Below are 24,706 nucleotides of genomic sequence, written 5' to 3' on the forward strand. Positions count from 1 at the left end.
GCTTTCACTTCACTACCGAGCGCAGCTCTGTGTGCCTTAGGTATTTGTTGTGATGTTCTGATGGTTATTGTATGGTTATTGTATTATTATTATATTTAGATTTAATAATGAATAATAACCTAAGATTTCAATGATATTTTTTAAAAGAAATGCATTTGGTATAATACAAATGAGGAGTGTAAACTGATGATTCAGTATAACTTAGTGTATGTTAGATAGCAATAATGAAAGTGATTTCCAGGAAGAGAATGTAATAAAAACTTTTTAAATATTTCATTTCAAAACTATTCAGGAGAAACTAAACCCAATCCATCATCAAAACCCATTGTTGTACTTTTGTTTATAGCAATTCTAGTGATCCATATAATAATGGCAAATACTAATAACTACACAAAATATAAACAAAAGAAAAAGGAGGACAAATTGGACAAAATTAGTATCTTCTTATCATCATCATCATCATTTAACGTCCAATTTCTATGCTGGTATGAGTCAGACAGTTTGGCTGAAAACTAGTGAGATGGGGAGCTACACTAGGTTCCAACCTGGTTTGGCATGGTTTCTGCGGCTGGATGCCCTTCGTTACACCAACCACTTCAAGAGTGTAGTGGGTGCTTTTTACACACCACTGGTATGACACTGGCATTGGCCATGTGCCTGAACAATGCTTTTTACTTATCACTGGTACGGGTGCAAGTGAACCAGCACTGGCATCAGCCATAGCAACAATTTCACTTGGCTTGACAGGTCTTCTGAAGCACAGCACATCATCCAACGTCTGAGGGGTGATTTTTACATGCCAGTTACACGACACTGCCATCAGCCATGACTACAATCTCACTTGGCTTGATGGGTTTTAAAATAATGAGTATTTAGCAATTATATCATTCAAATTACAACTCTTTCATGTGATAATAGTTAAATGAAATGTATTTTTATATTACAGATTTTAGATTTAATTAGAGTAGTTTTGAGAAAGAAATTCTACTACCAGCTTTCAAAAAGAACCATTCATCAAGTTTTGTGTTTGAGACACTGCTTTAATGTATCAATCAATAAAAGAAGGTTAAGGGTTGCTTTTTTTCTATTTAGATTGAGCAGAACAAGCTGGGAAGACTGAGTAACAAACACTGCAATACAAGAAAATCTGAAAGTGCAAAGATACATATTGTTGCGAATCAAATCCACAATGATATCATATTGTGGACTTACAACGCACTACAGTTTGTTAGCCAAAACTATCTTGACAGGATGTATTGAGGGGAAAAGAGCAAGAGAAGGTGTCAAAGACATTTGTGGTGATGACAGCAAAGAATAGACTGAAAACAAGATTGTATAAATTAAATATCAAACAGAAGGAATTGAAAAGTCTTGGAAAGCTGACCCCTGGTTAATGACAATAGTTGTTTTATGAAATGAGTCTCAATTCTCAAATTTTACTCATTGAACTGCTCCTTACTCCTGGATAAAATGAAAGATGAGTGTAGCTACTGGAAGAATTAATAAACAGATTAGTTGTGAAATGATTCAATAAACTTACTGTCAAACCACAAAGAGAACAATGTGACATTCGTTTACTCTTTGTTTTCTTTTTATTTAATCCATCGGTGGGTAATTTCTCTTTGTCTTTGTGACACTGACATGGACAACCTGGCATTCCATACTGGTTAGCAGCATCAGGTAACTCAACATCCTCATAACCCATTAACTTATTCTTCATCTCAGACTCTCCACCTTCAAGAGTGACTTCTTCAAAGTCTTCAGGTTGACTATAAAACATTAAAATAGATATAAACAATAAATATATGTGTGTGTGAAAATATATATATATACACACATATATATAACAACACATGAGGGAGTACAGTACTAGAACACTTGCAAAATGCCTTTTAATGCCTCCATTGTATTTTTTCTTCACCTCTTCAACATCTGCAAATTCCAAAGCACTAGCTTTCATCACCAGTGATGACCTTCAAAAAAAAGGTCCAGATCAACTTCCAGCTGTTCTTTCAGTTCATGACACTCATTCAGTCGTGACTGTTTTCGATCTTCCATGCGCAAGCAAGGTACAAATTTTGCTGCAACTCTTTTCATTCACGATTCCTCACACAAAATTTGTTGGCAGGAGCTTCAGGACATACCAGTCATATTAACAAGATTAATTGTTCGATGATGGTCCTCCAAGATCAGTTCATGAATTTTCATGATGTTTTCATTCATTCAGGAGGTCAATGGTTACCCTGAACAAGGTTGGTCCTCAACCAACAAGTGACCACTCCTAAAGCATGAAAACCACTCGTAAATTTGTGTTTTGCTCATGGCAGCAGCCTTGTAAGATGTTTGAAGCCATGCCTTACCAATTATTTGGTAGATTCACTGCTGTTGGTGCCATGTGAAAAGCACAGGGTACATACAGTAAAATGGTTGGAATTGGGAAGGGCTTCCAGACATAGAAACCATGCCAGCTCCAGTCAAATCATCCAACTTGTGCCAGCATGGAAGGAGGACACTAACCAGTGATATGTGTACACACACACAAAGAGAAATATATGTATGTGTATATGTTTGGAGAGCGAGTTTGCATTTCTCAAGTCTACACGTGTTCATTTACTGGTTCATAAACAATGGCTTTGCTAATGATGTCATTTGCTTAAGTCCACTCTGAAAGCAGGTCCAGGCTTCTGGAGATGTCTTGAGATGTTGCAGGATCTTCACAAGTAAAGATGCTTGTTTTGATGGCATTTGTTTCCAGTTGTTTACATTAACACATCCAGATTGTTTCATAGACTCGAAGAATATTACTTTGGCAACAGGCGGGGTTGGTGACAGGAAGGACATCTAGCCATAGAAAGCGCTACCCTAACAAACTATTGGCTGTCCTACATGCAGGCATGGGAAAGCACACATTATAAAAAATGATGATACTGAGATTAACTAAGTAACATGAGATTGTATTGATATTCAGGTTGTTGATCTTTATCAAAATACAGGCAACAGGGGTTGGGTGTAGTCTTCTCATGTCTCCACCATGTCAGCTCATGTCGAACTGTCCAAACCATGCCAGGATAAAAAATGGACGTTAAATGACGATGATGATGGAATTATTGAAACTAAGAACTAGACTGCATCAGGTTTCACTGTCTACTTTGGCATGAGTTTTATGGCTGGATACCCTACCTAATGTCAACCACTTTCTAGCATACACTGGGTGTTATTTTCATGCGACCCTCACTAGTGAGGTAGTCATGCAGTTTGCAAAACTACAAACCCTGAAAGAGATGACTTTATAGTAGGAGATAAAGAGTTAAAGCATGAGAAAAGGAGCCAGACAAGAATAGGTTTCTTATAGAGGGTCTAAATGACTACTTGCATTTTAGAAGAGAGGATGGGAGTAATCAAAGATGGAGCTGGAAAGAGAGAGAGTGGTGATGATAGGTCTGAAAGGCCACTACCACTGGAAAGCCTGCCATGGTCTGTGTCAGTTCTTATTTGGAATTATTGTTGCCTTAAAAATGGTCAAAAGACCAAGCCACACTTGTAGCTTTCACTTTGGAGTTGATGGCCATAGTTCAGATTCTGTTCTAAACACCAACCACTTCACAAATTATACTCAAGCCACAGTACTAAAGCAGTTATCAGGTCTAAGACTAGATTAAAGGTCTTCTCAACCCTGCATTGTCTCCACTTGTTTCCCAACTACTTTACTAAGTGCACTGGGTCCCTGTATATTGTGGAGCCAGAAGTAGTAAGGTTGCCTTAGACTATGTTGCAATGTCTCCATTTACTCAACACAATATAATTGACACAGTGAATATCAGGGAATACAATAGCAGAAGAACCAAGATGAGTGGGTGAAGGAAACAAAATCATGGGTGAGGGTTAATAGAGTGATTTGGGATGAAAGTGTAGTAGAGGGAGGGGAGAAAATGACGAAGATGGAAAGTCAGTAGAAATAATGATTTCAAATTTTGGCACAAAGCCAGCAATTTCAGGGGAGGGGATAAGTCGAGTCAATTCCATCGACGACCCCAGGGTTCAACTTGTAATTATTTTATCACCCTTGAAAGGATAAAAACAAGGTTGACCCTAGCAGCATTTGAACTCAGAACATAAAGTCAGATAAAATGCTGCTACACATTTTGCCCACTGTGCTACCAATTCTACCTGCTTGCAGCCTTAGTTTGTATTACATTACAATGAATGTCTTCTGTTATTTCATCTTGTTTGTCCATGTTTCCAGTGTTACATTAAATAGCTTCAATTATTTCATTTTATTCCTCCATGTTCACAGTTAAAATTCTATCAAGCTTGATTGTATTATTTATCTATTTGATGGTGATAAAACAAATACTTGTATATAAATTGTTGTTTTTGTTATTGTTTAACTACTGGTCAACTCAGATTAATAAGAAAAATTACCAAAGGAGTTGATTATTCTATCTGCTCCCAAGGACCAAAATGACTTTTCCTAAAATGACAAGACATAAACTGAAGGCAATTTGGCTGCTATTTCTTGCAAATCTACTACCCCATTAGATGCAGCCTGCAAGTAGCTATGGCCTACTTCTTTAAAATCATTTGACAAAATGAAACCAATTAGAGAGAACATACAAACCTTTCTGGAGGTGGTTGAAATCCAAATAACCCTGAGAATTCGGCCAAAAGTTCATCTTGTCCCTTAAACATTGGCAGTAACATTTCATGAAGTTCTTCTTCCTTGTGCGTCACCTTCCTCTGCCATTCCGCAAAGATTCTTAGAACCTTTAGGTACTGACTAGGATGTTTCTCAAAAATAATCTGCAGAAACAATAACAACAGTAAACAATCTAAAACTTAGAGAGTGTTTCAAATATATTAAAGCTATATCACATTTCTATCATGTAAGCCACCCCAGCATTCTAATTAATTATCAGTACAATACAGAGTTTGAAGTGGTAAAGTAAAATATCAATATATTATGTCGCTGCTATTAAAATATTATATCGGTATTATTAATACTAGTCGTACCCATGGAAATTCCACAATTATTTTGAAAACAGTTTGAACAAATTGTAGATTTTTCTGAAATACTGATTCTTGAGAAAATCTACATAGGCAGTATTGAAGGGGTAATCAATCAATCTATCTATCTATCTACCTCCCTACATATCTAACTATCATCTATCTACCTACAGACCTACTTATGTACCTAGTATATTATGTTGATAACACTCAATACTATGTTAGTATTGACTTTCTGAAATCTCACATCATTATTCATGATATAGTTAGAGTTGACTGAAAATATAACTGGACCTTCTTGGGCCACATGTGGATATTATAAGATCCAAATTTAAAAAAAATATTAATATAAATGAATTATACAACTACTGAATAATGCTTTTTTTCTCATTTGTACATCCTAACTTACACATCCTTCTCTAGGACAATACATGAGAGACTGTACTGGTTCGTCCTCATCATATGATCTATACCCCACTTCCCACTCACTTCAAATCATAAATATATAATATATGTATGTAAACAAAGTTAGTCTGTTTATATGTAACTGGTGTAACATTTCCAGCTTATGCTAAATTATAAGAGAGTGGCAAAGTATCAAAGAAAGAGTCAAAAAATTGATAAGAATTTTTTTTAAATAAGAACATTTTCAAATGAAATAATGAAAAACAAACTTCTTATGTCACTGCCCCATATAGTTGCAACATTTTCCATAAGAGATGAAAAATAGCACCTAATAAAATTGTTTATATCAAAGAGAATTTTGAGGAGAAATGGAAAAGTGAAATGGAAGTAGGGGGGAAAAAAATGACAAAAAGTTGAAATGTGAAGACAAAAGAAAATAAAGTGAAGATGGTGAGGATGAAAGAGAATTACCTCAATTTTACGTAAGAAGTTGCGAGCCCTAAGAAAGTCTACTGTAGTTTTGTAACAGCCACAGAGGAGAGCATGTTCTGGAGAGAGGAACGCTGCAAAGTCATGTACAAGTTCAGGATAGTCCTTCATTAAATATGACAGGCTTTTGTACAGCTGCAAAAGAGAAGATGAATTTACTAAGTTTTGGCAAAATATCATAGGTTCTTATATATGCTGAGGGCAGAGAATTTTTCAAGTGAATAGAGGGACAGGATTTTGTGATGTTCATACTTTTCCTAAAACTGTTATCAATGCAAATGACACAAAATAGTTCCAGTAATAGAGTTAACTTGCTAGGAACATATATCCAGACTATCAATGGTTAACATATTCCATCAAAAATAATTTAAATTTTTTATATATATATATACACACACACACATACAAAATCACTATCATTCAACATTCATGTTTTGTGCTCATATGGGATGGACAGAAACCAACAAGCCAGAGGACTATGTTGAGCTCCAGTGTCTGCTTTGGTATGGTTTCTATGGTTAGATGCCCTAACATCAGCCACTTACAGAACATACTGGGTGTTTTTTTTCATGGCACCAGCACTAGTGAAGTCATCAAGTAACTTGCAAAACAAGATCCCCTCTTAATGAAGGAGTGCAGTAGAGAAGTGTTTTATGTTTGGTGTTAAAAGGCTGAAGTATGATGGAGGAACAGAAACAGGTGTCTTGCTGTAGGAGAGATATCTACCCCAGCAGGAAACTAAGAAAAGATGATGGTGATGAGGTATCAGGGCATACACTCAAGATATAAGAAGGTGTTTTTAAGAGTGGATATGGACAGAGGAACAAGGAAGGGTGAATAGGTAGGTAGGTTTGTGAGAGTGTAAAAAGAGAAAGATAGTCAGAGGTTAGGGTTAGAGAAAGATAGAGGTAGGGATAGGGGTGAATGCATAGAGTAATGAACATGGGTGGAATTGAGTTAATGGCAAATTTCAGTTTGGGGCTACAGGTAAAAGGAAATAGGAGTGGGTCAGGGAGGAGTAGATAAGAAGCAGTAGATAAAGAGGGAATGAAGAGTAACAGTATAATCATGTGGTGATAAGATAGTATGGATAATTTTTATTGATTAACTCTGGGAAATTGCTCATAATTAGAATTTATTCATGCATGTATAGCTTTGAATGTTTAGGTGTATCATCTTCAGGTCAAAGAGTTTCACAAAAGAATCTAGTAAGGTTGTTAGTCAGCAGAACTGTTACATGGTTTAGTTGTTGTAAGTTTTATTTACATATTAAAGGGATGTTTACCTTTTGTTTTGAGAATGTGAATATTAAATCCTAGAATTCATTCCAGTGTTTTAACCTCAGTAGTTAGGTGTGTTTTGTTGGTATGTTAGCTTTTAGGAGATTGGCATTTAAGGGTTCACAAAAGAATATAGATAGGTGGTGAGGGTTATTTGGATTGCACAAAGTCAAGGTAAACTTAAATGATTTACAGTCTGATAATGGCTTAGCTTGCCAAAACTTCAAAGACACTATCATTAGTATTCTTGTTAAAGAATAAATAAATAAATATAAGCAGGATAAGAGGAGACATACAGGACAGAGAGTCACTAATGAAATCATAGGGTATGTGATGAAAGGACTTTGACAGATGCATAAACTAAGAGTAATATGAATAAAAACTAAAATGAAGATCAAATAAATAGTGTGTGTATTTAATTACTCCCCCCAAAAAAACTGACCATACAGAACATACACTTGTCATGTTAGTTCAAGAAAAATAACCATTAGATCTATTATCCATTCCCAAGAACTCAATTAACCAAAGACTATTGAGACACCAACAGATGAATGCAGTGGATATGACACTTACAAACCTTGAGCTGATAGACCACTCCTTTAATCACTTGGCTAGTTTTTCATCATTGGGAGATACACATGCCTTCACATATACATACATACACATCATACATGTGTGTGTGTGTGTGTGTGATTTCATATTTCCTTCTCACCTACACATGCATTTCACTCACTGGTTGTAAATAATGGCTTCACTAAAGATGTTATTTGCTTGAAGCCCAATATGAAAACAGGTGGGAGTTGGCAACAGGAAGGATCTCCTGCTGTAGAAAACTCTGCTCCAACATGGTCTCGTGTGATCCATGCAAACAGGGAAAAATAGATGATAAAAAATGGTGATGATGAAATACATATGGAGACACACACACACACACACACACACACATTATATATATATATATATATATATATATACTTTATTTTAAGCAGCAGAAAATTCAACAAAATCTGTTACTCTGAGTTTCTCGTTGCCGTTCATCAGACAGTTTTTGCAAAAACTGTCTGATGAACGGCAACGAGAAACTCAGAGTAAAATAAAGCATATTACTCTACCACTGGTATTTGAGTACACTTTTTTCCACCTTGTTTCACATTTATGTGTTTACTCCGGTATATATATATATATATAGACACACGCAAAGGTATACATCTCAAGTCAAGCTCAATATATAGTAGTTGTATTAAATTGTTGGTGAAGACAGTTTAGTTATTAGGTTTTTCAATAATGAGTGAAAACAGGGCTTACTACAACAGGTGAATAATCACTCTTGCCAAATTCAAACAAAATTCTGAGGAATTGTTCATAGCGCTCTATGTCAGTTTTCAAAGTTTCTTTGACCTTATTCAGATAAGCCAAAGCAAAAATGGTGTCTCGGTGATCTCTCTGAAACAAAGACAACAATACATATATTGTACAGGGTTATAAGGATCAAAAAATGATTTCACCCTACATTTTACAAAACACATACATATTACAATAATACTTTCTATCATAGGCACAAGGCCTGAAATTTGGAGGAGGGGGATAGTCGATTACATCAACCCCAGTATTCAACTGGTACTTAATTTATCGACTCCAAAGGGATGAAAGGTAAAGTCGACCTCAGCAGAATTTGAACTCAGAACATAGTGATGGGCAAAATACGACTAAGCATTTCGTCCATTGTGCTAACGATTCTGCTAGCTTGCCGCCTTATACATATTACAGTAATATACAAGGAATGACAGTCTCAAATACAGGCAGTGCTATTGTTTAACCCAAGGTCAGTCCTGATCAAGCAGACTTTTGATAAAAGACATTCCAGTCATGACCCTCCTTCCTGTAAATTCAAGATTATGTTGTTCACTGAATGCTTTCTTTTTTAAAATATTAAGATGTAAGATAGTTGAGATTTGATTCTATTTCTAACAGGTGTAGTGACTATACAGTATACATCTACAACTTGGTGTTATTCTACTAAAATATTTCCTCAGTGTGTGTGTCTTAATGGGGAGATTTTGTGGAAAATTTGAATTTTTACAATTCTTTTTATACACGGAAGTCAAACTAAACAATGATATATAATTTAAGAGCAGAATTTGTTTGTCTGACCAGCATCTGAAGTTGACTGTTAATGTGAATATAGCTTTGACAATCATAGCTTTTGTTTAGAATTACAAGCTTTACGACAGCCACTGTTACACTCAGCAAACAAGAATAGCTACACTTGGTAAACAGTCAAGTCTATGCCCAGCAAACAACTAAGATACACTTAGATCTGTAACATAAAGGAAGCATTCCTTTTTATTTCAATGTACAAGTTAATGTCTGCATATTTTAACACAGTAATTTAACACATGCTTCAAGTTGGCATGTATTTCATTAATGCATACAATAAATTACAGGAAACTAAGAACAGATCCTGCAGGACATCAATGTCATCACATAAGGTATGACGGAGAGAGAGAGAGAGAGAATTTAATGTCCACTTTTTCACGCTTCCAAGCTTCTTAATCACACATATGTTGAAAATGGATGCTGCAATTAATTTTGGAAAAAGATAGAATCATCAAGATTAGAAGAGAATCAGAATTCAATGTAATAATAGGAATACTATTTTAAACTGGCATTTCCAGCATCACACAGTTTAATAACTCACCCGAGGGTCTTTTTCAATTAAATTTGGTGCCAACATCGCAAGTTTGATGTCATTCCGTTTCTGTGCTTTGGTTCGTGTATCTTTACTCCTTTTCTGATGACAGCTGAAATATAAATAAAGAAGGTGAAAAAATGAAAATATTTGAGAAAGGACAGAATTTCTAAGGTTATTTTAATCCTTAGTTTGGGAGAAAAAAAAAGGATAGACTGAAAATATACAGGTGGTCTGGAAAGAGGAGGTGAGAGAGACAAGAATAGGCCATAGTGAAAGAGAAGAATAACAAAGAAATGCGAAGGTAAAGGAAATAATTAAAATGTAAAAAAGAGAAAGATAAAAATAGTGAGAGATACAGTAACAATCATACATGATGTGAAGGAATTATAATAGATATCATCATCATTATTTAAGATCTGTTTTCCATCCTCGCATGGGGTGGATGGTTTGATACAATTCAACAAGTCACAGGGCCACAATGAGCTCTAATGTCTGCTTTGGCATGGATTCTACAACTGGATGCCCACCACTTTGCATGTGCCACCAACACTGGTGGGGATTACCTAGTAACTTGCAAGACAAGAAAAAGCAGGAAAAGCCACCTCAACTAAGTAAAGGATTGATTGAGATTAGCAGAACCTGTGGAAATACTATGGAAATAAGTCAGCACATTTGAAAAAAATTATGCTAGTATATTGAACAGAAGCAAGAAATTTCAAAAAAATTTTTTGATATCTTGCCACCGAACCAAAAGAGTGCTTTTAAATTTAATTACCTCCTTGTAATACATTTGACATATGATGTGCTATATAGTGTAACCCTTTAGCATTTAAATCGGCCATATCTAGCCACAATATGCTATCTGTTTTATGTAGGTTGACATATTTTACGTTGCATTTTCGCATTCACCAGCATGTATAAGTGATAAAAGTGGTTTTCAGTTATTTCAATTCCTATTTCCAGCAATGCTGGTATTTTCTTTGAAGCCTTCATTATAATTATACATATATACAGGGGTTGGACAAAATAATGGAAACACCTTAAAATTTCAAACAAATTTATTTTAATATGGAATAGGGCAGCCTTTGGCAGTAATTACAGCTTGAATTCTACAAGGTATGGACTCATACAAAGTATGAATTGTTTCCAAAGGAATTTTTGTCCATTCTTCAGCTAAAACAGTCTCCAGTTCTTGTAGTGATGATGGTGGAGGATATCGACTCCTTACTTGTCTTTCTGAAATGCACCATAACTATTCAATAATATTGAGATCTGGGAACTGTGGTGGCCAGATAAGATGTTCAACTTCACTAGAATGTTCCTTGTGCCATTCAGTAACAATATTAGCTGTGTGAATTGGTGCATTACCATCTGAAAGATTGCGTTTCCCTCAGGGAAACAGTTCCGCAACCATAGGATGAATTTGATCAGATAAAATACTTAAATAGTCTTGACTATTAATTCTGGCATAATCAGCTGGTACTGCCATTGGCCACGTCAGCGATTTTGATTTGATTTCACTTGCCTCAATAGGTCTTTGCAAGCAAAGTTTATTGTCCAAGTACTGTCATCGGCCATGTCAGCGATTTTGATTTCACTTGCCTCAATAGGTTTTCGCAAGCAAAGTTTATTGTCTAATGAATGAGGGGTATTCATAAGTGGGCTGGTTACACCTGCTGGCATAGGCCACAGGCTATGGTCACACTTGCTTTGTCGGGTCTTCTCAAGCACAGCATATCTCCAAAGATCTCAGTCACTGGCCATTACCTCGGTAAGGCCCAATGTTCGAAGGTTGTGCTTCACCACCTCATCCCAGGTCTTGCTGGGTCTACATCTTCCACAGGTTCTCTCAACTGCTAGGGTGTGACACTTTTTCACACAGCTGTCCTCATCCATTCTTGCCATATGACCATACCAGCGCAGTCATCTCTCATGCACACCACATCTGATGCTTCTTAAATCCAACTTTTCTCTCAGGGCGCTTACACTCTGTCTTGTATGCATACTGATATTACACATCCATCAGAGTATACTGGCTTCATTCCTTGCAAGCTTATGCATGTCCTCAGCAGTCACAGCCCATGTTTCACTGCCATATAGCATGGCTGTTTGTACATATGCATCATACAATCTAGCTTTTACTCTGAGCGAGAGGCCCTTTGTCACCAGCAGAGGCAGTACCTCTCTGAACTTTGCCCAGGCTATTCTTATTCTAGCAGTTACACTTTCAGAGCATCTACCCCTGTTACTGACTTGGTCCCCAAAGTAATGGAAGCTATCAACATTGTCAGTGTTTATAGCACCTGAGCATTTGCCACATACAAAAACCATCTTCCCAGTTAGCCTCCCTTTGATATTGCTGCACCTCTTATGTATCCATAGCTTACACTGGGTACATCTTATGGAGTTTCTACCTATGCCTTTTTTACAGATCAAGCAGGGCCATCTACCTGAAGGGATTTGTGGTTTGTCTGCCTTCCTATTTATTAAGACTTTGGTTTTAGCTAGATTGACTCTAAGGCCCTTTGATTCTAGACCTTGCTTCCACACTTGAAACTTCTCTAGATCTGGTAGTGACTCAGTTATTAGAACAAGGTCATCAGCATAGAGGAGTTCCCAAGGGTAGCCTGTTTTGAATTCCCCTGTTATTGCCTGGAAGACTATGATGAATAAGAGGGATCTGAGGGCAGATCCTTGGTGGACCTCTATCTCTACACATAATTCTTCATTGTACTCATTGCGAACCCTCACCTTACTGACAGCATTCCTGTACATGGTTTGCACAGCTCTCACTAACCATTCATCTATCCCTAGTTTCCTCATTGACCACCAGATAAGGGATCAGGGCACCCTATCAAAGGCTTTCTCCATGTCAATGAAAGCCAGGTAGAGGGGCTTATCTTTGGCTAGGTATTTCTCCTGCAGCTGTCTTACCAGAAATACAGCATCAGTGGTGCTTTTCCCTGGCACGAACCCAAACTGCATCTCATCTAAATTGACTCTCTCCCTAATTAGTTGGGCTATGACCTTCTCCATGACCTTCATTACCTGATCCAACAACTTGATACGTCTGTAATTATTTGTATCTAATGTGTCACCTTTACCTTTGTAGCAGTTGACTATGCTGCAGCTACACCAGTCATTGGATATGACTCCTTCATATATCACCTGGTTAACTATACGAGTGACTAGGCTATAGCCAACACCGCCAGATATTTTGAGCATCTCTGCGGTGATTCCTGATGAGCTGGGGGGCTCGCCCTGTCTTCATACCCTTAATTGTTTTATCTACCAAGGCACTGCCAATTAGGATAGCTGGTCCCTCTGTTAGGCCAGCATTCAGCAGACTCTCTTTCTCCCATTCATTCTCTTTATTTAGCAACCTTTCATAGTGGCATCTCCAAACCTCTCTCTTTGCAGCCTTGTTTAATGTAAGTGAACCATCATCCATGCGAACACATTTCTCTCCTACAACATCATGATTTTCTCACTGTCTTGCAACACGAAATACCTCAAGTCTTTGGTCCTCCCAGCACAGAACACTGGCAAATTTTTTCTTATCTGCTTCCCCTCAGGCTAAATAAACCTGTCTCCTAGCTTCCCTTCTAGAATTCTGATACAATTCCCTGCTACCACTGTTCTTCCAGTCCTCCCCAGCCCGTTTCTTTCCCCTAATGACCCTGTCAACAACATTGTTCCATCACCATGTTATCTTGGGTTGAGAGGAAACTTTGCACCATCCACAGATCTGGTCAGTGGCCCTCAGCAGGTTGTCCGGTAGAAACCTCCACCTGAGTGTGAATACAATCTGATTCCTCCAAAAATGTTCAAAAACGAAATAGCTTTGCAATGTCTGCTTTCCGGTATATGTGACGAGACTGCCCATTCTAAATTGCTTTTGGAAGAAGAATTAAAGCTTACTTGGGAAGGAGCCTGTGCTATAGTTCATCAAAGCAAAAACATTTCACATCAGCTAACTAAATTTTCTATACTAATGGAGGGCAGATGGTGTACAATCTATTACATCTACAAAAACTCGGCCATCAAATCTTACAGAAAAACAGTTTACTTGTTATTATTGTGGATTTAAACATTATTTTCCATCTGAGTGCCAGCATCAACAAACCGTTTGTCATTTACGTGGTAAAACGGGATATCTTGCCAGAGTTTGTCATACAAAGTACAATGAACACAGAGTTTTATCTTCATAAAAACATTTGGTGCTAACGATAAAAACAAATCTGGAAAACCAAGGTCAAGATTTCGCTTTAAATTCCCTTTTAAACACTACTGTTAACACTACAGTCTAACCACCTTCATATGTTGTCGATGTGATAACTTAAGGTCAGTTAGTATGCATGGAAATTGACGTGGGCACTTTAGTCTCTATTGTTACCACTCGTTCTGTCAGCTGCTTACCACCACTTTCTACAAACTATTCAATTTTAAAAACATATATCGGGCAAGAAATCCCAATAATTGTAGTTTGCAATGTAAATGTGCAACATGGTGATGTATATGTGACCACTGGAAATCATCCAAACCTGTAAAGCTTGAACACTTCCATACGCTTTGCAGCCAAAAGTGGAAGCCAAATTACAACATTTACACTCAGAAGGTGTTTATTGTTCCAGTTCAATACTTTGATTGGGCAGCTCCCATTGTACCGGTGATGAAACTGGATGGCTCAGTGTGCATTTGCGGAGATTATAAACTTACAGTCAATCAGTCAGCTGTTTTAGACAAGTACCTGTTACCTAAAACAGAAGATTTGTATGCGACTCCAGTGGGAGGCCAAAGTTCACAGAAATTGATATCAGTTATGCATATTCCCAGATTGAACTTGATGACAATTCTCGTGCTTGCACTACGATTGCTACCCATACTGGGTTGTTTCAATTCACTAGATTACCATTTGGAATTAATTCAGACCCAGGAATTCTTCAACGCATTATCAACAACATTGTTTAAGATGTACCCTGGGCTAGTGCATACCTAGATGATTTACTAATCACCAGGCATTCCAGTAATGAACATCTTCATACATTATCCATCATACTCAATCATCTTCACAAAAGCAGATTAAAACAGAAGAACAAATGTGAGTTTTTTTGTGATTCTGTTTATTATCTTGGTCAACGCCTAAATAAAGATGGTTTGCAAATTAGGAGTCATAAAGTACAGCCTATTTTAAATGCACCAGAACCTAAAAACAATAGTCAGTTAAGATCATCTGTAGGAATGTTATGACATTATCATCATTTTTTACCAAATATTTCAACAATGCTGACACCCTTATATGCCTTATTGCATAAAGATTCCCTTTGTGGGTGGAATGTTTGAACATCAGAAAGCATTTGCTACAGCTAAGAAGTTACTTACTAGTTCATCTGTACACCTGCATTATGACCTGCATAAATGCTTGATGTTACAAAGTGATGCATCTCCATCAGGGCTAGGTGCAACCCTTTGTCATTGAATGAATGATACAGTACTGTTCATCCTATAGCTTTTGTCTCATGTACTCTGTTATATTTCTTTACTACCCACAAGGGGCTAAACACAGAGGGGACAAACAAGGACAGACAAACAGATTAAGTCAATTACATCGACTCCAGTACGTAACTGGTACTTAATTTATCGACCCCGATAGGACGAAAGGCAAAGTCGACCTCGGCAGAATTTGAACTCGGAACATAACGACAGACAAGATATGGCTACGCATTTCACCCGGCGTGCTAACGTTTCTGCCAGCTCGCCGTCTGTACTCTGTTACCAGCTGAAAAGAACTATTCTCAGTTGGACAAAGAAGCAATTGAAGTTTTATTTAGTGTCAAGCAATTCCATCAATATGTTTGGAGTCATCATTTTGAAATTTATACTGATCATAAAACCTTTGATTGCACTACTTGGAGAAGAGCAGGGTATTCAGCTAATGTGTACACCTAGAATGTAGAGATGGGCTTTGATGTTAAGCGCTTATAGTTATAGTGTGCATTACGTTCCTGCACCTAAGAATGTTACTGCTGATGTATTGAGTCGTTTACCCTTGACTTCTTTGTTACATGAAATTGAACAACCAGCGGAACTGGTATACATAATGCAACATTTTAGTGGCATAGCTATCCAAGGACAGGATATACTTTGACTAACAAAGGTCAAATACTGTCCAGTGTCAAACATTATCTTTTAAGAGGGTGGCTGTCCAAAACAAGTTTAGAATTAATACTGTTTTTACAGCGTAAAGATGAACTTAGTTTGCACAAGGGTGGCATATTTTGGAGTCATCGTATAATTGTACTCTTTAAATAAAGACAAAAATTGCTTAATGAGTTGCATGATGCTCATCCAGGCACAAATCGAATGAAAGCATTATCTCGAAGTTACTGTGAGTCACCCAGTCTAGATGCTGATATTGAGCAGATGTGCAGAAGATGCGACATTTGTCAACAAAACACACCAGGACCTGTACATCCCTGGAAGTGGCTAGAAAAACCAAAGCATTGATTATTTTGGTCCTCTTAAATGGTATGATGTGCTTATTGATTATTGATGCACATTCGAAATGGATAGATGTACATCCAGTGGTACATGCTACAGCAGAATCTACAGTAGCCTGACTACACTCACCATTTTCTACATTCGGAATTCCAGAAACAATTTGTTCAGATAATGGCACTCCTTTCACAAGTGAGGTTATCCAAACATTTTCGAGAGAGAATGGGATACGTCACATAAGAACAGCATCATATAATCCATCTTTAAACGGCCTAGCAGAACGAGCTGTTCAGACGGTAAAGAATGGATTGAAACAGCAAAGTACCAGAAACCTCCAGACTAAACTGCATCATTTACTTTTTGCCTATCGCACAACCCCAACTGAATCTACAGGCAAGTCTCCAGCTGAGTTATTGTTTGGTCACAATCTGCAAACAAGATTCAGCCTCTTTTATTCTTGTCATCGCACAAAAATATTGAAGAAAAACTAACCTGAATGAATGCAAAGAACAAGGAAGGACCACACTTGAAAGCATCTGATGCTGTCTATACTCGACTTCCCCATGGCAACCAGCAACAGTAGTTGACATTTTTGGAAGTTCAATGAATTTGCTCTTACCAAGTGGTCAAGTTGTGTGCAGACATTCGGATCACATTTGATCTTGAGTAACGAATACAACAAATGATCAAATGGAAGTAAACGAGGAAGCTGGGTCAACCTCAACGGGTGAAAGCGACAGTTTGGATGAAAGAGAAACAACAAACAACCCTACACTGCAACAATCAGAGTGTATATCAAAACATGTTGACCACTATCAGGGTCAGACATATAATACTGACTAGGAGAGAAAGGGATGTTACAACTTGGACTTACAACTACGTGTTATTTGTCATTCAGTCTATCGCGCGTGTGTGTATGATGGTTAATTCTTTTCCTATCTATAAAACCTGCAGTAACTTGTTTTGCAACGATATATGTTTTTTTAGCCAGTCTTATCTACAGTGTGTGTTCAGTGTTCTGTTTTCATTAGGCTATGGCCTGAATTAGATATTACTGGAATAGGACTGGTAGTTATTAGGCTTTATAGAGACAATGACTGAAACCTTTGGCTCAAGTGTTGGGCTTCACGGAGGCAATGATCAAGACTTTTGGCATAATGTCGTGCTTGAGAAGACCCATCAAACTGAGCAAAATCACAGTCGTGGCAGATACTGGTGTCACACAAATGGCACCTGTGCCAGTGGCATGTAAAAGAACCCATTACAATCTTGGAGTGGTTGGCATTAGGAAGGGCATCCAGATGTAGAAACCTTGCCAAATCAGACTGGAGTCTGGTACAGCCTTTCAGCCCCAGTCAAACTGCTCAACCCATGCCAGCATGGACAATGGATGTTAAAGGATGATGATGATGATATATATATATATAGATACACACACACACACACACACACATATATATATAAAATAGTGCATAAGATTTTATACATGGAGAGGAATCCACCATGCGGATTTCTTACATGCTAGAAAGGGCAGTCAAGACCCATACCACAAAAAGATTCTTCTTTAAAATCTTATACACTATTATATAAAAATATTTATGTCTTCTGACTATTAATTACACATGCTGACCACTGGGAAAAAAAATATTTTTTAATAATTTTTGCATATACATATGCCAGCAGGGACAACGGATGTTAAATGATGATGATAAACATATGTACACACACACACATTGGTATCTTTTGTATGTGTGTATAATATATATATATATATATATATATATATATATATATATACACACACATACATACAAAAATGCCAACTTACCATTAGCGATTGAAAACCACAAATGAGTTAAAGATGTACTCATATCATATGATTTTGAACCTTGTGAAGAAACACTTAGTCTTTATCAATGAGTATTACTTTCTCAGGGCTAAACATTATGCATCTCACCATATGTATATTGACCAGTAGAATTCAGTGGAACTTTTCAAAATGATCAAAGTTAATGAAATAAAATATAATGATATATATATATAACTGAAAACCACTTTTATCACTTATACATGCTGGTGAATGCGAAGGTCAAGTGCTTCTTTTCGCTGTCTCCACACGTATACCTGGCCGGTGATTGAAATAAGGTTAAGGATGACTCGTCTGAGAAAATAACATTTTTCCACTGCTCTAGGGACCATAGGCGCAGGAGTGGATGTGTGGTAAGTAGCCTGTCTACCAACCACATGGTTCCGGGTTCAGTCCCACTGCGTGGCACCTTGGGCAAGTGTCTTCTACTATAGCCTTGGGCCGATCAAAGCCTTGTGAGTGGATTTGGTAGACGGAAACTGAAAGAAGCCCGTCGTATATATGTATGCGTGTGTGTGTTTGTGTGTCTGTGTTTGTCCCTCTAGCATTGCTTGACAACCGATGCTGGTGTGTTTATGTCCCCGTAACTTAGCGGTTCGGCAAAAGAGACCGATAGAATAAGTACTGGGCTCACAAAAGAATAAGTTCAGGGTCGAGTTGCTCGATTAAAGGCGGTGCTCCAGCATGGCCGCAGTCAAATGACTGAAACAAGTAAAAGAGAGTAAAGAGTGTATATATATATATATATATATATATATATAAAGGATATTATTATTAAATAAAATGGTGTTAGGAAGGGCATCCAGCCGTAGAAACATTGCCAGATCAGACTGGGCCTGGTGCAGCCTTCTGGCTTCCCAGACCCCAGTTGAACCGTCCAACCCATGCTACCATGGAAAGCAGACGCTAAATGATGATGATGAATGAAGGCTACAAAGAAAGTACCACCATTGCTAGAAATAGGAATTGAAATAACTGAAAACCACTTTTATCACTTATACATGCTGGTGAATGCAAACGGGCAAAGTAAAAAATGCCAACTTACCATTAGCAACTGAAAATCTGAAAATATGATACAAGTACATCTTTAACTCATTTGCGATTTGCAGTTGCTAATGGCAAGTTGGCATTTTTTACTTTGCTCGTTTGCATTCACCAGCATGTATAAGTAATAAAAGTGGTTTTCAGTTATTTCAGTTCCTATTTCTAGCAATGCTGGTACTTTCTTTGTAGCCTTCATTATAATTATAAATATATACAGGAGTTGGACAAAATAATGGAAACACCTTAAAATTTCAAACAAATTTATTTTAATATGGAATAGGGCAGCCTTTGGCAGTAATTACAGCTTGAATTCTACAAGGTATAGATTCGTACAAACTCTGAATTGTTTCCAAAGGAATTTTTGTCCATTCTTCAGCTAAAATAGTCTCCAGTTCTTGTAGTGATGATGGTGGAGGATATTGACTCCTTACTTCTTTTCCCAAAATGCACCATAAATGTTCAATAATATTGAGATCTGGGGACTGTGGTGGCCAAATAAGATGTTCAACTTCACTAGAATGTTCCTTGTGCCATTCAGTAACAACTTAACCCTTTTGTTACCAACCCGACTGAAACCGGCTCTGTCTCTGTTGTACAAATGTCTTGTTTCCATAAGTTTTAAATTAAAATCTTCCACCAAACCTTAGTCACAATTTATGTTCTTAATACAAGCTGAATGGTAACTAAGTTATTTTACTAAATTCTTTGTTATATTTAAAGTAATTGAAAGAAACATAGAACATCTCAAAATAAATACAGTAACGAAAGGGTTAAGCTGTGTGAATTGGTGCATTATCATCCTGAAAGATTGCGTTTCCCTCCAGAAACAGTTCTGTAACCATAGGATGAATTTGATCAGATAAAATGCTTAAATAGTCTTAACTATTAATTCTGCCATGAAGGAAAACCATTAGGCCAGCGGATTTCCAAGATATAGCTCCCTCCAGATCATCACAGATCCTCCTCTATGTTTCACAGTTGGAAGAAGGCAGTCTGAGTCAAGTGCTTCTTTTCGCTGTCTCCACACGTATACTTGGCCGGTGGTTGAAATAAGGTAAAGGATGACTCGTCTGAGAAAATAACATTCTTCCACTGCTCTAGGGACCAATTCTGTAGGTTTTTACTCCACTCTAAATGCTTTGCAACGTTTGTTTTTGGAAGTAGTGGTCTTCTGACTGCAGCCCTGCCATGAAATCCGGCTTTGTGTGGCTCCCAGCAAACAGTTTTTGTGGAAACTGGGCTCTCGAGCTGGTCATTAAGCTCTGCAGTAATTTTGGGAGCTGTACTTTTGTGATCCTTTCTAACAATTTGCATAAGAGTCCAACGGTCCCTATCTGGAAGTTTTGGTTTTCTTCTGTAGTTTTGTTTCAACAAGGAGATTTTTCCTCTTTCTCAAAGGCTGTTATTACTTTTGAGACTACTTCTTGATACACAAAACATTTCAGCTGTTTTCATTACACTAGTGCCTGCCATACAAGCACCAACAATTTGATCTCTCAGAAAGTTCGATAGATCTGTCATTTTAATGAATTTTAATTACCTTTTTCTGATATCTGAAAAGAAACAGCAATTTTAGCAAAACATATTAATCAGCACTAATAATAAATAAAAAAAAACCATAAAAATAAACAAGCATTTTGATGGTTTTATAGATATTTCAAAATTATGATGCTATGACGCTAGGTGTTTCCATTATTTTGTCCAACCCCTGTATATATATATATATATATATATATATATATATATATATATATATATATATATATATATTTAAATACATATATACAGCAATAAGAAAATGGAGGGGATCGAGGTGCTATTCATCAACTTTTAGACATTATATTATGACTATTTATTTATTTTTTAAAAAGACAATTATAACAATATACATACATGTATATGAATTCATCTACATTTTGTTTTTGTTTTATTTATATACATTTTTATATATATATATATATATTATATATATATATATATATATATGCCTAATTTGTTTTTTGTAATCGGTTATCCATTAACCAACCATAACAAAGTCATGGCATTTTAAAACAATAGATGACCAATTAGATTACGGGACTGACCAAAAGCCCTTTCCCACTTCCTGCAAGATTTCAGCTACTCAATAAAGAAAAAGTAACGGAAAATAATAAAGTATATTGATTAATACCTGGAAATACATGACTTGTAGTACCAACTAATATCACAGGTATTAATATAAACTCTAACCCACTTATTGTGGACTATTGTCTAAAGCCCTCAATAGAAAACATATCACATGTTTATATAAATATATGTATGTTTGTGTATAATTATTATAATTATATAAAAAGAATAATATGAACTGCTCCAATAATACTCCCTTCTCAACACATGTAATACGTATATATCTATGGGTTTGTTTGTATGTATATATATCATCATCATCATCATCGTTTAGCATCCGCTTTCCATGCTAGCATGGGTTGGACGGTTCAACTGGGGACTGGGAAGCCAGAAAGCTGCACCAGGCCCAGTCTGATCGGGCAATGTTTCTACGGCTGGATGCCCTTCCTAACGCCAACCACTCCATGAGTGTAGTGGGTGCTTTTTATGTGCCACCGGCACAGGTGCCAGACGAGTCTGGCAAATGGCCACGATCGGATGGTGCTTTTTATGTGCCACCGGCACGGGGGCCAGGTGAGGCTGGCAATGGCCACAAACGGATGGTGCTTTTTACGTGCCACCGGCACGAGGCCAGTCGGGGCGACGCTGGCAACGGCCACGTTCGGATGGTTCTCTTACGTGCCACCGGCACTGGTATCTCAGCTGCAATTTCCATTGATCGATTTCGATTCTGATTCTCACTTGCCTCAACAGGTCTTCACAAGTAGAGTTTTGTGTTCCAAGAAGGGAAGGTATGCATATATAAATTATTTTATGTATTGGCTTAAGTCTTTCTTTGTTTGATTTGCATAATAGTGGTCTTGTCTCTAATTTAATATAATATATATATATATACCTTTTCATTCCTACATAACTACAATAATCTTAAGATATATTGATTTTGTAAATTGCACTATTATTTCTCTTTTAATAACTTTCTCCTACCTCTGTTTATACTTTATCTAATAAGAATAATATAATACACCTAATAATAATAATAATAATTGATTCCTTTGTATGCATATACATATGCATATATATTTAAATATATGTATATGTGTTTATGTATATTTATGTATATGTAAAAGTATATATATATGTATGTATTTGTATTTATAACTTAACCTTATGAACTTTCTAAACTCTCTGACGAAGCCCAGAGACACACCCAAATACTTTATTATCTACCAAATACTTCAGTTCACTGGAGGATAAAAGTAGAAGAGGGTACTATGGCCTCTTGGCTGAAACAGCTATTAGATATTATCCTACTTTCTATGCTCTACATTATATATTTCAATAATTACCGGTATTTTATATTTCATATATGTAAAGCATAATATGTTATACATGTAAGTATATTGTTATAATTGTTTTTTTTTTTAAATAAATAAATAGAGATAATATAATGTCTAACAGTTGATGAATACCACCTCTTGATCTTATCCATTTTCTTATTGCTGTATAAATTAAGGGTAAAATAACTTTTTACCCTCACTCATTTATTACACTTGGTAATGTAATTGCCATGCAATGGAAAAACACTTGTGTATTAATAATTGGGTATTCTACCAGCAGTATATTGGATAGATATTATCCCTTAGTTGGTTGGATTTACAACCTCTAACTCACTTGGAATTAAATATATATATATATATATATATATATATATATATATATATATATAAGAGTGAGGGTACGTACGCCGCTATATATATATATATATATATATATGTATATATATATATATTGGGACAAGAATGGAAAACATTTAGGAGACAATACAAAAAACATGGACAGGACATTCGAAGCCTTCAATCTTCAGTCAAGAACCGGATCATCCTCGCAATTTCAGCTGATTAATCTTGACATATATATATACATATAAATTTGTATATATATATATAAATCTAAAACTCTCATTTAAAATATCATTTCTTATATTGTGAGAGAGGTGTGAGAGATAGTGTGAGAGAGGTGTGAACAGTCTGAATAAATTATTCTCTTGAAAAGAAGACATTTTACACAAATTTTCCTGGAGAGGAACAACAAAGTCAAGAAATCTTACCCGATTGTGCTGCTAGCCGCCATCAAATCTGCAATATGGCTATCACCATTCTCCAAGAGACAGTTTTCATTCTCCGACTGGCAACAACTCCCGCTGGTTATCCCACTGCTAGCAGTACCGGCTGTATCAGTGTCTTCTGTTTGACTGGTAGGCGCAGCAGGAGATTTTTCTACTGTCTTTGGACCCGACCAGTCATCTTTCTTAACGCTGCTGCCGGAATCATTCAAATTTTTGGTTAGAGTATTTGTTGAATGTCTAAGAGAAACTGAAGATCTTTGGTTCAGTGGCAACACTTCCTTTAACCGCTTTGTACTGAGGTTACAACATGCATTCTCAAGACCTGGAGATTGGGTAACATTTTTAGGCAGAATGGTTTGAGGTTCAGTATTCCTTGTAGTCATTCGTGGTGACCGTTTTGCTCGCTTCCGGAGTCCATAAGCTGCCATGCTGGTGGGTGAGAAGTGAGGTTTTATCAAAACTCCTTTCGGACAAATAAGACGTGCCTTTTGTTGCAACTTTTGCCTGCGAGGACTGTTGCGCTTTTTCTCCAAACACAGAGATATCTGCCGACAACCAGGTGGAGAAATCTGTTGGGGTTTGGGTGCAAGGTGCTTAAAAACAGCAGATTTATTGCTTGAAGGAAGTCCTTTTGACTGTACAGTTTCGTAGACAGGAAGCAGGTTTTTGGTTGGGGTCTTCTGGAGTTCTTTTTGCTTGGCTAAGGCTTCAGATATGAAAGCAGAGTTTCTGGCACTAACAATAGAGTTACTATTTGACAATAACTGGCTGGCTACTGTGGCTATAACATCGATAGAACTACTGGCAACATGGTCTGGTGATTCTGAAGAGAAGAAAATAAAAAGTTGAAGATAAAATGGTACCATTATTATCACCACTACAATTATCACATTTATTGTAGTTCTATCACAACACAAACTATCTTTAGTTACTGTGATTGTCAGCAATAGTGGCCACTGTCAGTCAGTATTAGAAGCTAACAGAAAGAGTGTCTTCACTGGGGTAAGAGAAAACAAAAAAAAAAACAAGAGAGGAAAGAAAAGTTTATAAGGCATTGGGTTGTCCATGTATGAAGTAGTGATCTGAGGAGAGGAAGGTAGTATGTCTGGTACTAGTTTTGGTTGTAAGAGTTACTGGGAAAATTGTCAAACTCAGATGTAACACTGAGACATTTGTGTCAGGGATCTACTCTGATA

General features: G+C 36.8%; 1 protein-coding gene across 2 annotated transcripts in view; it reads right to left on the reverse strand.

Annotated features, from left to right (window-relative positions):
- Nucleotides 1–24,706, reverse strand: part of LOC115215501 — a 78,721-nt gene that overhangs the window by 11,857 nt on the left and 42,158 nt on the right. For both annotated transcript variants that reach the window (XM_036505887.1, XM_036505886.1), the window contains exons 18-23: nt 23,493–24,333; nt 9,877–9,979; nt 8,484–8,621; nt 5,881–6,033; nt 4,619–4,800; nt 1,541–1,769 (exon numbers count right to left, since the gene is read on the reverse strand). In XM_036505887.1, coding sequence (XP_036361780.1) covers nt 1,541–1,769; nt 4,619–4,800; nt 5,881–6,033; nt 8,484–8,621; nt 9,877–9,979; nt 23,493–24,333 — 1,646 coding nt within the window. The remainder of the gene's footprint in view (nt 1–1,540; nt 1,770–4,618; nt 4,801–5,880; nt 6,034–8,483; nt 8,622–9,876; nt 9,980–23,492; nt 24,334–24,706) is intronic.

The sequence above is a fragment of the Octopus sinensis genome, linkage group LG9 (genome assembly GCF_006345805.1).
Source record: "Octopus sinensis linkage group LG9, ASM634580v1, whole genome shotgun sequence".
In the NCBI taxonomy this organism is placed as follows: domain Eukaryota; kingdom Metazoa; phylum Mollusca; class Cephalopoda; order Octopoda; family Octopodidae; genus Octopus; species Octopus sinensis.